Raw genomic sequence first — 9,726 nt, forward strand, 5'->3', positions numbered from 1 at the left:
TGGGCCCTTACCCAAAGTAAAAACTTTTCCCCCTCCTTTTTTCTCCCCCCCCCCCCCCCCCCCCCCCCCCACAGTTCCTCATATCTCCTTGTCAATTGGTGGAAATGGGCCATTTTCATTACCACTACAGTTTTTTTCTCTCCTGATGATAAAAGCTCACCTTAATTCCTTATAGTGTGTATAGTAACACCCATTGTTTCATGTTCTCTGTGTATATATATATCTTCCTACTGTATTTTCCACTACATGCATCCGATGAAGTAGGCTGTAGCCCACGAAAGCTTATGCTCAAATAAATTTGTTAGTCTCTAAGGTGCCACAAGTACTCCTGTTCTTTTTCCAGATACAGACTAACATGGCTGCTACTCTGAAACCTAAAATGAAGTGGTGAGCAGTCAAGCTCTCTGGAGCAAGCATTGTCTGTTTGTCCTGTGTTTGTACAGCACCTAGCGCCAGAGGGGTCCTGCTTTGTGACTGGGACTCTTAGGCACCACCACAATACAAATAATAAAGAGGAACAAAAATGATCAAAGATTTAGGAAACCTGACCTAGGAGGAAAAGATACAAAACTAGGCATGTTTAGTCTAGAGAAAAGAAGCCTGAGTGGGAACCTGAGAACAGCCTGTAAATACCTTAAGGGCTGTTATAAAGAGGGCTGTGATCAGCTGTTCTCCGTGTCTACTGAAGGTAGGGAAGAAGTAATCGGCTTAATCTGCAGCAAGGGAGATTTAGGTTAGATATTAGGAAAAATGTTCTAACTCTAAGGGAAGTTAAGCTGTGGAATTGGTTTCCAAAGGAGGCTGTGGAATCCCTGTCATTACAGGTTTTTAAGAACAGATTATAGACTATAAGGCCAGAAGGGTCCATCATAATCATCTAGATTGGACAAACACCTGTCAGGGATGGTCTAGGTTTACTTGGTCCTGCCTCAGTGCAGGGGGCTGGACTAGGTGACCTCTCGAGGTCCCTTCCAGACCTGAATTTCTATGATTCTGTGGCTCCAATCTACTTCAACAGTTGCTGAGGTTGCTCAGCGCCTCACAGCACTGGGCTCTGATAAAAGATTATCAGCTTGGGCAGAGAAATCCTTGGACATCTTTTCTGTTTGTAGCTCAGGAGTTGTTGGGGGTGCCTGAACACTGGCCAAAAAAGAATAAGCTTTGCTCTCATGAGAGGATGTTCTTGGGGGAGGGCAACAGACTGTGACTCAGTAGATTTGAGTTCAAGTCTAGGCTCTGTGTGTCCTCATAACTGTGTCCCACTCTATGAAATCGGGGTTGTAGTCCTGCCTGTCTATTTTAAGCAGTCCCTACTCCAAAAAGCTTATAATGTGTTCTGGGGCCTTGAGGCATCTCTGTGATATAATGAACACTGATAATAATGATTGCAGGACCTGAGCACTTGTCACCAGACTTGCATCCCAGCCACCAAGCAAAAATTAATGTGACTGGAGGAATCAATTGCTAGTCAATGAACAGTGAAAGAAAGTGATAAGCAGCTTCTAGCTAGTACTTTTCATCAATCAATATCAAAGCATTTTACAAAGGAAGTCAGTATTATTATCTCCATTTCACAGATGGGGAAACTGAGGCACAGAGTGGGAGACAGGGTCACCCAGCAGACCAGTGGCAGAGCTGGGAATAGAACCCAGGACACCTGAGATCCAGTCCAGTGGGACCACCCCTTTTACATAGACAGATGGGCTGTCCTGGCTTGATTGAAATATGAAGAGATTGGGCGTCTTCCCCAAAGCTTGAGTGAACTCTGAGGTTTGAAAACATTTATTACTTTGGGGTGTTTTATATTTTCAAAAGCCCCAGTTTCATACAGAATTGGAAACACTATGAGAGGGGGTGTAGGTAGGGGTCTGTTGTGTCCATCCATCCATCTGCCCTGGCAATGGAGGACTTCAGTTTGCAAGCTCTCTAGGACTCTGAGTTTGGACAGCACCGAGCACAATGGGACCAAATCCTCCTTGGGGCCTTTTGACCGCTACTATCATATACATGTTCATAATTATTAGGGCATATTTTGTCAAGGTTTAAGCCAGCGTTGGTTGTGAGGCTAAATCTCCACCTCCGGCACCTGGAGGTGGGCTTTTCCTCTTGGTTTCTCTCACCCCAGCTAGGATCCTAGCAATGGTCCGAGGTTGCTTCAGGAAGTGGACCACGTTGTTCTCCGAGCGCTCCGGCGGACTCAAGCTCACCCTCCTCATCCTGCTGTCTTCTCACCTGCCTCGGGGTGAAGATTGATCTTCAGGATGCAAGGCAACAGACAAGAGATTAGAAGTGGTGATAGACAGCAAGTAGAGGTGTCTAGTGTTCCCATTGCTAGGTGATCTTTAGTTCCCTCAGTCACACAGGAAAAAGGGCCAACGGCTGAACCCTAATAATGCTCCCCTGTCCTATTTTCAGCAGGATGCCCCTAATTTACCTCCATGGAGTTCATGTAAGCACGGCTCATCCCTCTCCTACTTCCGACTAACCCTGCCTGGCTGCAGGGGATTTGGCAGGAGGCATTCCAGAGTCCTTGGTGGAGTAAGTATGACATTCACTTTACCCTCTAAGCCCTCTCCCCCCCCCCCCCCCCGGCCAGGTATCTGTGAGTCACAGGGGATGGATTTGACCCTGATTCTGCCCTTTGACCCCTGGCAGCCAAGTAACTCTGGTTGTGGCGGGGCTCATGGACTCTGGCTCTGTGCTGACCCATCCCACTATCTCAGACCATGCCAGAGTTTGCCTGAACTGGGGTTGGCAAGACCCCAGTTCTGCTGTCTGATCCTTCCCAGCCAGGGACCTCCTCCCAGGTGAGTATCCAGGAACATGGCATTGGTGACACCACACTGACTCCCTCAGATTCCTGCTGTCCCTGACCACGGTGAGGATGGGGTTAGCGTGACCCTCTGGTGGGAATAATCCTGGCTTTTCCCTCTGGCCTCTCACGTTGTCATCATTCCTGACACCTGCAGGCTTGGCATGGCCCTGTCTTTGCCATCTGAGCCCCCCCTACCCTGCTGCACCTAAACAAGGCAGGGTTGGTGTGATCCCCACCTCTCCTTTGACTCCAATGACCTTGTTATTGCTGACTGGGACTGCAATGGCATCACCCCAGTTGTGCCCTCTGACCTGTCCCTGACTGCACCAGGGTTAGCATGATCCCAGCATTGCTTGCTACCACCCTTGATCTCCTTTGCTGCTATGACGGGGGTGAGATCCCAGCCCTGCTTCTGACCCTCTAACTTCTAGGCTCTTCCTGATCGTGGTGGGGTTGGTGTAACCCTGGCTCTGCTCTCTGGCCCACCCCTAGCTGCTGTGGGGTTAGCGTGTCTCTGGCAGAGGCAGGATTGGTGTGATCCCAGTTGTGCCCCCATCACATCCTGCTTTCCCTCACAAACAGGTGCACCATCTGATGCGAGGAGGTTGCCATCACCCCAGCACCTGTCACATCCCAACCCAAATCTCTGACAGTAGCAGTGCTGGCATGATGCCAGCTATGCCCTATGTATCCTTTCAATTCCAAGCCCTGCTCTCTTTGATGTTAGAGGGGTTGGCGTGACCCTGGCTTTGCCCCCTATCACCACCCATCTCTCTCTGATATTCGGGGGGTTGGCGTGACCCTGATTGTGCCCCCCTCAACTCTCTCTGACATTGGGAGGTTGGTGGGACCCCAACTGTGCCCCCCCTCAGCTCTATCTAACATTGAGGGGTTGGCGTGACCCCCGCTGTACCGCCCTCAGCTCTCTCTGACATAGGGGGGTTGTGTTGGCGTGACTTTGGCTGTACCCCCCTCAGTTCTCTCCCACTGGGGGATTGGCATGACCCTCACTGTGCCCCCCTCAGCTCTCTGACATAGGTGGCGTGACTTCGGCTGTACCCCCTCTGCTCTCTCCAACATTGGGGGGTTGGCGTGACCCCAGCTGTGCTCCCCTCATGTCTCTCTGACACTGCGGGGTTGGCATGACCCTTGCTGTGCCCCCCTAAGCTCTCTCTGACATGGGGGGGTTGGGTTGGCATGACCTCGGCTGTTGCCCCCTCATGTCTCTCTGACACTGGGCGGTTGGCGTGACCACGGTTGTGGCTTCTCTATGGGGGCCGGTACTGGGGGGCTCATGGCAGGTTCCAGGGGACTCTCGCCTCAGGGACCCAGCTCCCTGCTCACCTGTCCCTATCCCCACTCAAAGTCTCTCCTCAGTCCCCTTTTCCCGCCTTTTCCCTTCAAGCCCGTCCTCGCCCCCCGCATCCCCGAGGGGAGGGGGAAGGGGAGAGAAAGAGAAAGGAAGGGCTCGACGCCTGATTGGCTAGACCCTGGCCACGCCCCTATTTCGAACTCTGCCGCTGAGGCGGCGGTTGGAAACGCCCGTTGGAGTGGGTTGGGCCGCAGCCAGGGCAGAAGCAGGAGCGCGCGCGCCGGGTTTTCGAATCAGCCGCGCGGGCTTTCCGGGAAAGGGAGAGGGAGGGAGGGCAGAGCCGAGCGAGATTGCCGGTGCGCATGCGCAGCCTGGGAGGCAGGAAGGAAGGCACGCATGCGCACCGTGGAAAGGCACGGGTGGGGCAGAGGGAAGGGGACAGAGCGAGCGAGGAGGTTCTGGTGCGCATGCGCAGACTCAATGTCAACACCGCCTTGCCCAAGGTTAGGGGGCTGCTGCTGTTGCATGGGGATTTCTTCCTGCTCTGCACGTTGTTCACCCAGCCCCAGGGGCCTGGCTGGGTCGCGGTCCTTGGGCGGAGGGGGCACGTGGCTTGGGCGGGAGGGGGGCACGTGGCCCCCCGCAGCAGGTGGTGTCTGGTGACCTTTGACCTCTGTGACTGGTCCCTGCAGGCCCGGTGACCTCTGACCTTCCTGCAGCGGTCAAGCCGGGTGCATGGATGCGACCTTTGAACCCTGCACAGCGGCCAAGACGCCCTCGGTGCTGCCATCCCACAGCTGGTGACCTTTGACCCCTGCACCCATGGCCAGTGACCTTTGAACCCTGCACTCATGGCTGGCGACCTTTGAACCCTGCACAGTGGCAAGACACCCTCGGTGACCTTTGAACCTTGCACAGCAGCCAAGCCAACTTTGCTACTCCTGCCCCGGGGCTGGCGACCTTTGAACTCTCCTGGGGTCCCCCCCCACAGCTTCTGCAGCCCTACCCGCTTCTCTGCTGGGGCAGAGGGTTTAAATGGTGCCATGGAGGAATCTGAAGAGTCTCCCAAGACCTGATTCCTGGGAACGGACGCAACAGAGAAACAGGCTCGCACTGGCCAGGGATATGGCCGCTGGGCGGCGGTGGGTGGTTGGGGAACGGGGGCATGGGGCCTTTCCCCTCTAGGGGGCACCAGCTCCTTTCTGGCCCTAGAGCAGGGGACTGGCCAGCTCAGTGGGGCAGGGAATGGGACACGGCCTTTCCACGGAGTGCTGGCTTTCATCTGGCCCCAAGACAGGAGATTGACTGGCTCGGGGGGGGGGGGGGCAGAGAATGGGACGTGGGGCCTGCCTCTTCCAGAGGGTGTTGGTTCCCCTCTCTCCCAAACTGAGTGCTAAAAGTCATTCTCATCTGACCTCTGCTTGCTGGCCCATGTGTGAACTGAGTGGTTGGGTCTCAGCCCGGTTCCTGGGCGAGGGATCCCTGAATAAACAGCCCCCGTGCCCGACCCCAGAGAGGCTGCATCTCACCACCAAGCAAGGGGTTGCTGTATAAACAGCTGCTGTGCCCCACCCCAGAGAAGCCGCATCTCAGCACGGGGTGAGGCGGTCCCCGTACAAACAGCCCCTGTACCCGCACCTAAGTGCCCGGCAAGGGATCCCTATATAAACCGGTCCCGAGACCCGCAGTTTGGCTGAGGACCGAGCTGGCCACAGAGCTGGAGCTGCCCACTGCAGGGCTATGGTGGCTGTGTTGTGTCGGGCTGATGCCTCCCTCTCTTGCAGGATGCTGGGTGTGGCTTGGGCCGCCCTGGGGACAGGGGTGCCAGGGCCGCCCCGCCGCGGCACGGCCTCCCTCGCCTCCCGGATGGCAGAGTACCGGAGGATGTGGAAGCCTGTGGAGCCCCAGGGGTGGGCTGAGCAGTACAGGGAGCGGTTCATCCCCTTCACCAAGGGGCAGCTGGTCAGCACCCTTCTCAAGGTACAGGGCGCTCCCCGGGGAGCCACAAAGCGAAGCAGGGCCAGGCTGGGGCAGCACGCTGAGGGGAGACCGTTGGGAAACACTTGGCGGCAGCAGGGTGGGTGACTTGGTACAGGGCAATCCCCTCTGAGTCAGAGCCGATCTCACCCCAGAGGGGTCGCTGTATAAAGAGCCCCACCCCAGAGGTGGTCGCATCTCAGCACCGGGTGAGGGGTCCCTGTATAAACAGCCCCACCTCAGAGGCGGTCGCAGCTCAGTGTCAGGCGAGAGGTCTCTATATAAACAGCCATACCGCTCTACCCCAGAGGTGCCTGCCTCTCAATTAGGCGGTCGGAGCAGCACAGGAGACGGTTCTCGCACACAGCACAAGATATACCTCTGAGATCCAGGGATGCTGGTCCCTGGTGAATCCACACTTGGCGCTAACTGTCCCTCCAGGAGTTCCACTCTTCCAGCGACGCCGAGCGCGCCTCCTTCCTGGCCTTCGTGGCGCGGGTGGACTCTTCCCTCCTGCATCGCTACCATTCTCTCCTGGTGCGCTTGCAGGTAAGGTGTCTGTTGTACGGAGTCCCCTTCGGAATAGCTAAGCCGGGCTGGGGCTCAGATGGGAGCCGGTGAAAGAAAACACGGTGGGTAGGGGGCTCTCTCCACTGGCAGTCAGCACTGGCCCCAGGGCAGCACTAGGGGGTCTGTGCTGCAAGGAGCAGGGCAGGGGCTCGGTAGGAGGGCCCATTTGTAGATTTTCTCTATAAACAGTCTCTGCTCCACCTCAGAGGCAGTCACATCTGAGTGCCGGGTGAGGGATTGCTGTATAAGCAGACCCCACCCCAGAGGCAGCTGCATCTCAGCACTGGGTCAGGGATCACTGTATAAGCAGACCCTGCTCCTGACCCCAGAGTTGGCTGCATCTCAGCACCGGGTGAGAGTCCCTGTATAAACAGCCGCAGCGCTCCACCCCAGGGCTGGCCGCATCTCAGCGTGGTGTGAACAGATCCCTTTTCAGACATGGTGCTGTGGGATCCTTCGGGTCGGGTGTCCCACACAGCTGTACCTTCCTGCTGCCCCTCCACAGGCTCTCTATGACCCCATTAACCCCGACCGGGACACCCTGCCAGAGTTGGCTCTGAGCGATACCGAGCGACTGGCTAAGGAGCGGCAGGTCCTGGCTGAGCTGGAACCGGTGCTGGATCAAGCCAACTTCAACAGCCTGTCGGAGGATGCCCTAGCCTACGCCCTCATCGTGCATCACCCTCAGGATGACGTCCAGGTGCGGCCACCTCTGGGGAGGGGAACGGCCCATCCGGCACTGCCCCAGTATAACACATGGGAAAAGCAAATTCCTTTCTGCCCCTGATCCCGTGCCCTGCTACTGAGCCAGCAGGCCTCTTGCCCCCTGCAACTGCCCCTCCCTTGGTTACCACTTCAGGATAGACCCTCCTGCCTGCCTATAATCCCGTCAGGTATACAGGATTTCCCTTCTCTCCCTGAGCTGTGCAATAAAGAAACCCTATTCCCCACCCCAGAGGCAGCTGCATCTCAACGACAGGCCAGGGGTCCCTGTATAAACAGCCCCTGTGCCCCACCCGAAAGGGGCTGCGTCTCAACGCTGGGCAAGGGATTGCTGGATAAACAGCCCCCATGCACCACTCCAGAGGGGCCCCGTCTCTGTGCCCGGCAAGGGGTCCCCGTATAAGCAGCTTTTGTGGTCCTCCGCAGAAGCGGCTGCATTCGAGGGCCAGTCGTGTTGGGAGGACCCAGGCTTAGCAACCCGTCCCGTTGTGTGTTGTGGCTGTAGGTTTCCCTTTGTTCCCCAGGTTTCGGTCAACCTGGATCAGTACGAGTACATCCGGTTCTGGGCCCTCGGCCAGCGTGTTGGAGTCCTCCCGATTAAATCCACGCTGGGGCCTCGGAAGGGGCTGTTCGGCACGGCACGGACCCCCGCGGAAAGGCAAGTACGCCCCCTCTTCGAACCCCTCCAGCCAGGATCTCTAGGAGCAGAATGGCTTGGGGGCGCTGTGCTGAGGGAATGGGGCAGGGGACTTAATAGGGGGTGCTCTCCCCTGGCAGTCACCATTCACCCCAAAGTAGGGGGTGCTCTCCCCTCAGAGTCAGGGTTGACCCCAGTGCCTCAGGAGTGGAGTGGGGGGCTCTCCTCCAGCAATCAGTGCTGGCCCCACGGATTCATCCAGGGTCGCGACCTCCCTTCCCTGCCCCTGTCGGTCGTGGCCCGAGCCATGATTTGGGGGGCTGCACCCGCAGTGCCTGGCCCTAGATCCCACCCCGCTGATGGTGCTGCCCACCCCCAGGCATTATTTCAAGCGGGTGCTGGTGGCGGCCCGGCCCAGGAACGCCCACCTGGTGCTGAAGTGCTTCAAGGACATCCCCTTGGAGGCGCTGGAGCAGCTGCTGCCGGCCGTGAGGATCCGCACGTCCATCTTCTACAAGACGCTGCTGAACGTCACGCTGGTGGTGAGCGGGCTGGTCCTCTTCGTCAACGTCGGCATGGTGGTGCTGTCCGACCTCAAGATCGGCACCAGTTTCCTGCTGCTCTGTTTCGCCGCCTTCATGACCTTCCGCGCCTGGAAGGTAGGTGCCCTGGCGAGGTCGGGGCCGCGCAGACCCCTCCTACCCGAGATTGGGGCCCCCGTCGTGCTGGGCGCCGTGCAGACCCCGCCTCCCGCCCGAGATCGGGGCCCCCATCGCGTCGTGCAGACCCCGTTGGGCTGGGTCCTCTGTACTCTCATAGAAACAGGTCCTGCACCAAAGAGCTCACAATTTAAATAGACATGGCAGAGAGGAAGAGGGGAAACTGAGGCACGGCTTGACTAATTGAGTTGACGGCGTCCCACAGCAGGTCAGGGGTAGAGCTGGGAAGAGCACCCGGGGCTCCAGTGCCCTACCCATGAGACCACACAGCCTGAAGGCTCCCGTCGGCGTCTGAAAGGAGCCACCGAGTTGCCGGGCCTTGGCACTGCAGCTACTCTCCTCCCAGAGCTAGGAGATAGAACCCAGGAGTCTGGGCTCCCCGCTGTAACCACTAGACCCCACTTCCCTCCCCGAGCAGGGGATAGGACACAGGCGTCCTGACCCCGTGCTCCCCACGCAGGTGTTCGGGCAGCGGCGGAACATCCACTCCCTGGAGCTGGCGCACATACTGTATTACCGCAGCACCTCCAACAACTCGGAGCTGCTGGGGGCGCTGGTGCTGCGGGCGCAGGAGGAGCACGCCAAGGAGCTGATCCTGGCACACAGCTTCCTGGGCCGGCTGCCAGCCCAGCCCCCACACGGCCTTGCAGGTAGGGACCAGCAGGGGGCGCTCTCAGCGGGAGGCAGGGCTGAGACACGGGGTCTCCCCGGCAGGGGGTGCTCTCACTCAGGGGGCAGGGCTGAGTGGGAGTGTCTCCCCATCAGGTTGGGGGGACCCCAGGGCTGAGAGTGTGTGTGGGTCTCCCAGCAGAGGGCTATATCACCCAGGAGGGGCAGGGCTAAGACTGGGAGGATCTCCCCAGCAGGGGGCGCTCTCATGGGGGGTCAGGGCTGACAGTGTGTGGGGGGGTTCCCAGCAGGGGGCGCTCTCCCCCGCAACCTGATGGGGAGACACTGGGGGGGGGGGGAGCCC

At 58.0% G+C, this 9,726-nt stretch overlaps 2 protein-coding genes across 4 annotated transcripts in view; one reads left to right on the forward strand and one right to left on the reverse strand.

Moving 5' to 3' along the window:
- SYNGR4 (synaptogyrin 4) overlaps positions 1–4,427 on the reverse strand; it is an 8,598-nt gene extending 4,171 nt beyond the window's left edge. The window contains exons 1-2 of one of the 2 annotated variants that reach the window (XM_034757718.1): positions 4,160–4,427; positions 2,121–2,254 (exon numbers count right to left, since the gene is read on the reverse strand). In XM_034757718.1, coding sequence (XP_034613609.1) covers positions 2,121–2,216 — 96 coding nt within the window. In that variant the 5' untranslated portion in view covers positions 2,217–2,254; positions 4,160–4,427. Of the gene's footprint in view, positions 1–2,120; positions 2,265–4,159 lie in introns of those variants that run through there. The other variant, XM_034757719.1, reaches the window with a different exon arrangement.
- TMEM143 (transmembrane protein 143) overlaps positions 2,239–9,726 on the forward strand; it is a 9,527-nt gene continuing 2,039 nt past the window's right edge. Inside the window, exons 1-9 of one of the 2 annotated variants that reach the window (XM_034757717.1) lie at positions 2,239–2,335; positions 2,419–2,538; positions 4,820–5,269; positions 5,912–6,107; positions 6,546–6,653; positions 7,180–7,374; positions 7,922–8,055; positions 8,414–8,693; positions 9,214–9,403. In XM_034757717.1, the coding sequence (XP_034613608.1) occupies positions 5,163–5,269; positions 5,912–6,107; positions 6,546–6,653; positions 7,180–7,374; positions 7,922–8,055; positions 8,414–8,693; positions 9,214–9,403 (1,210 nt within the window). In that variant the 5' untranslated portion in view covers positions 2,239–2,335; positions 2,419–2,538; positions 4,820–5,162. Of the gene's footprint in view, positions 2,336–2,418; positions 2,539–4,468; positions 4,631–4,819; positions 5,270–5,911; positions 6,108–6,545; positions 6,654–7,179; positions 7,375–7,921; positions 8,056–8,413; positions 8,694–9,213; positions 9,404–9,726 lie in introns of those variants that run through there. The other variant, XM_034757716.1, reaches the window with a different exon arrangement.

This window comes from Trachemys scripta, unplaced genomic scaffold, assembly GCF_013100865.1.
Source record: "Trachemys scripta elegans isolate TJP31775 unplaced genomic scaffold, CAS_Tse_1.0 scaffold_30, whole genome shotgun sequence".
Classification (NCBI taxonomy): Eukaryota; Metazoa; Chordata; order Testudines; family Emydidae; genus Trachemys; species Trachemys scripta.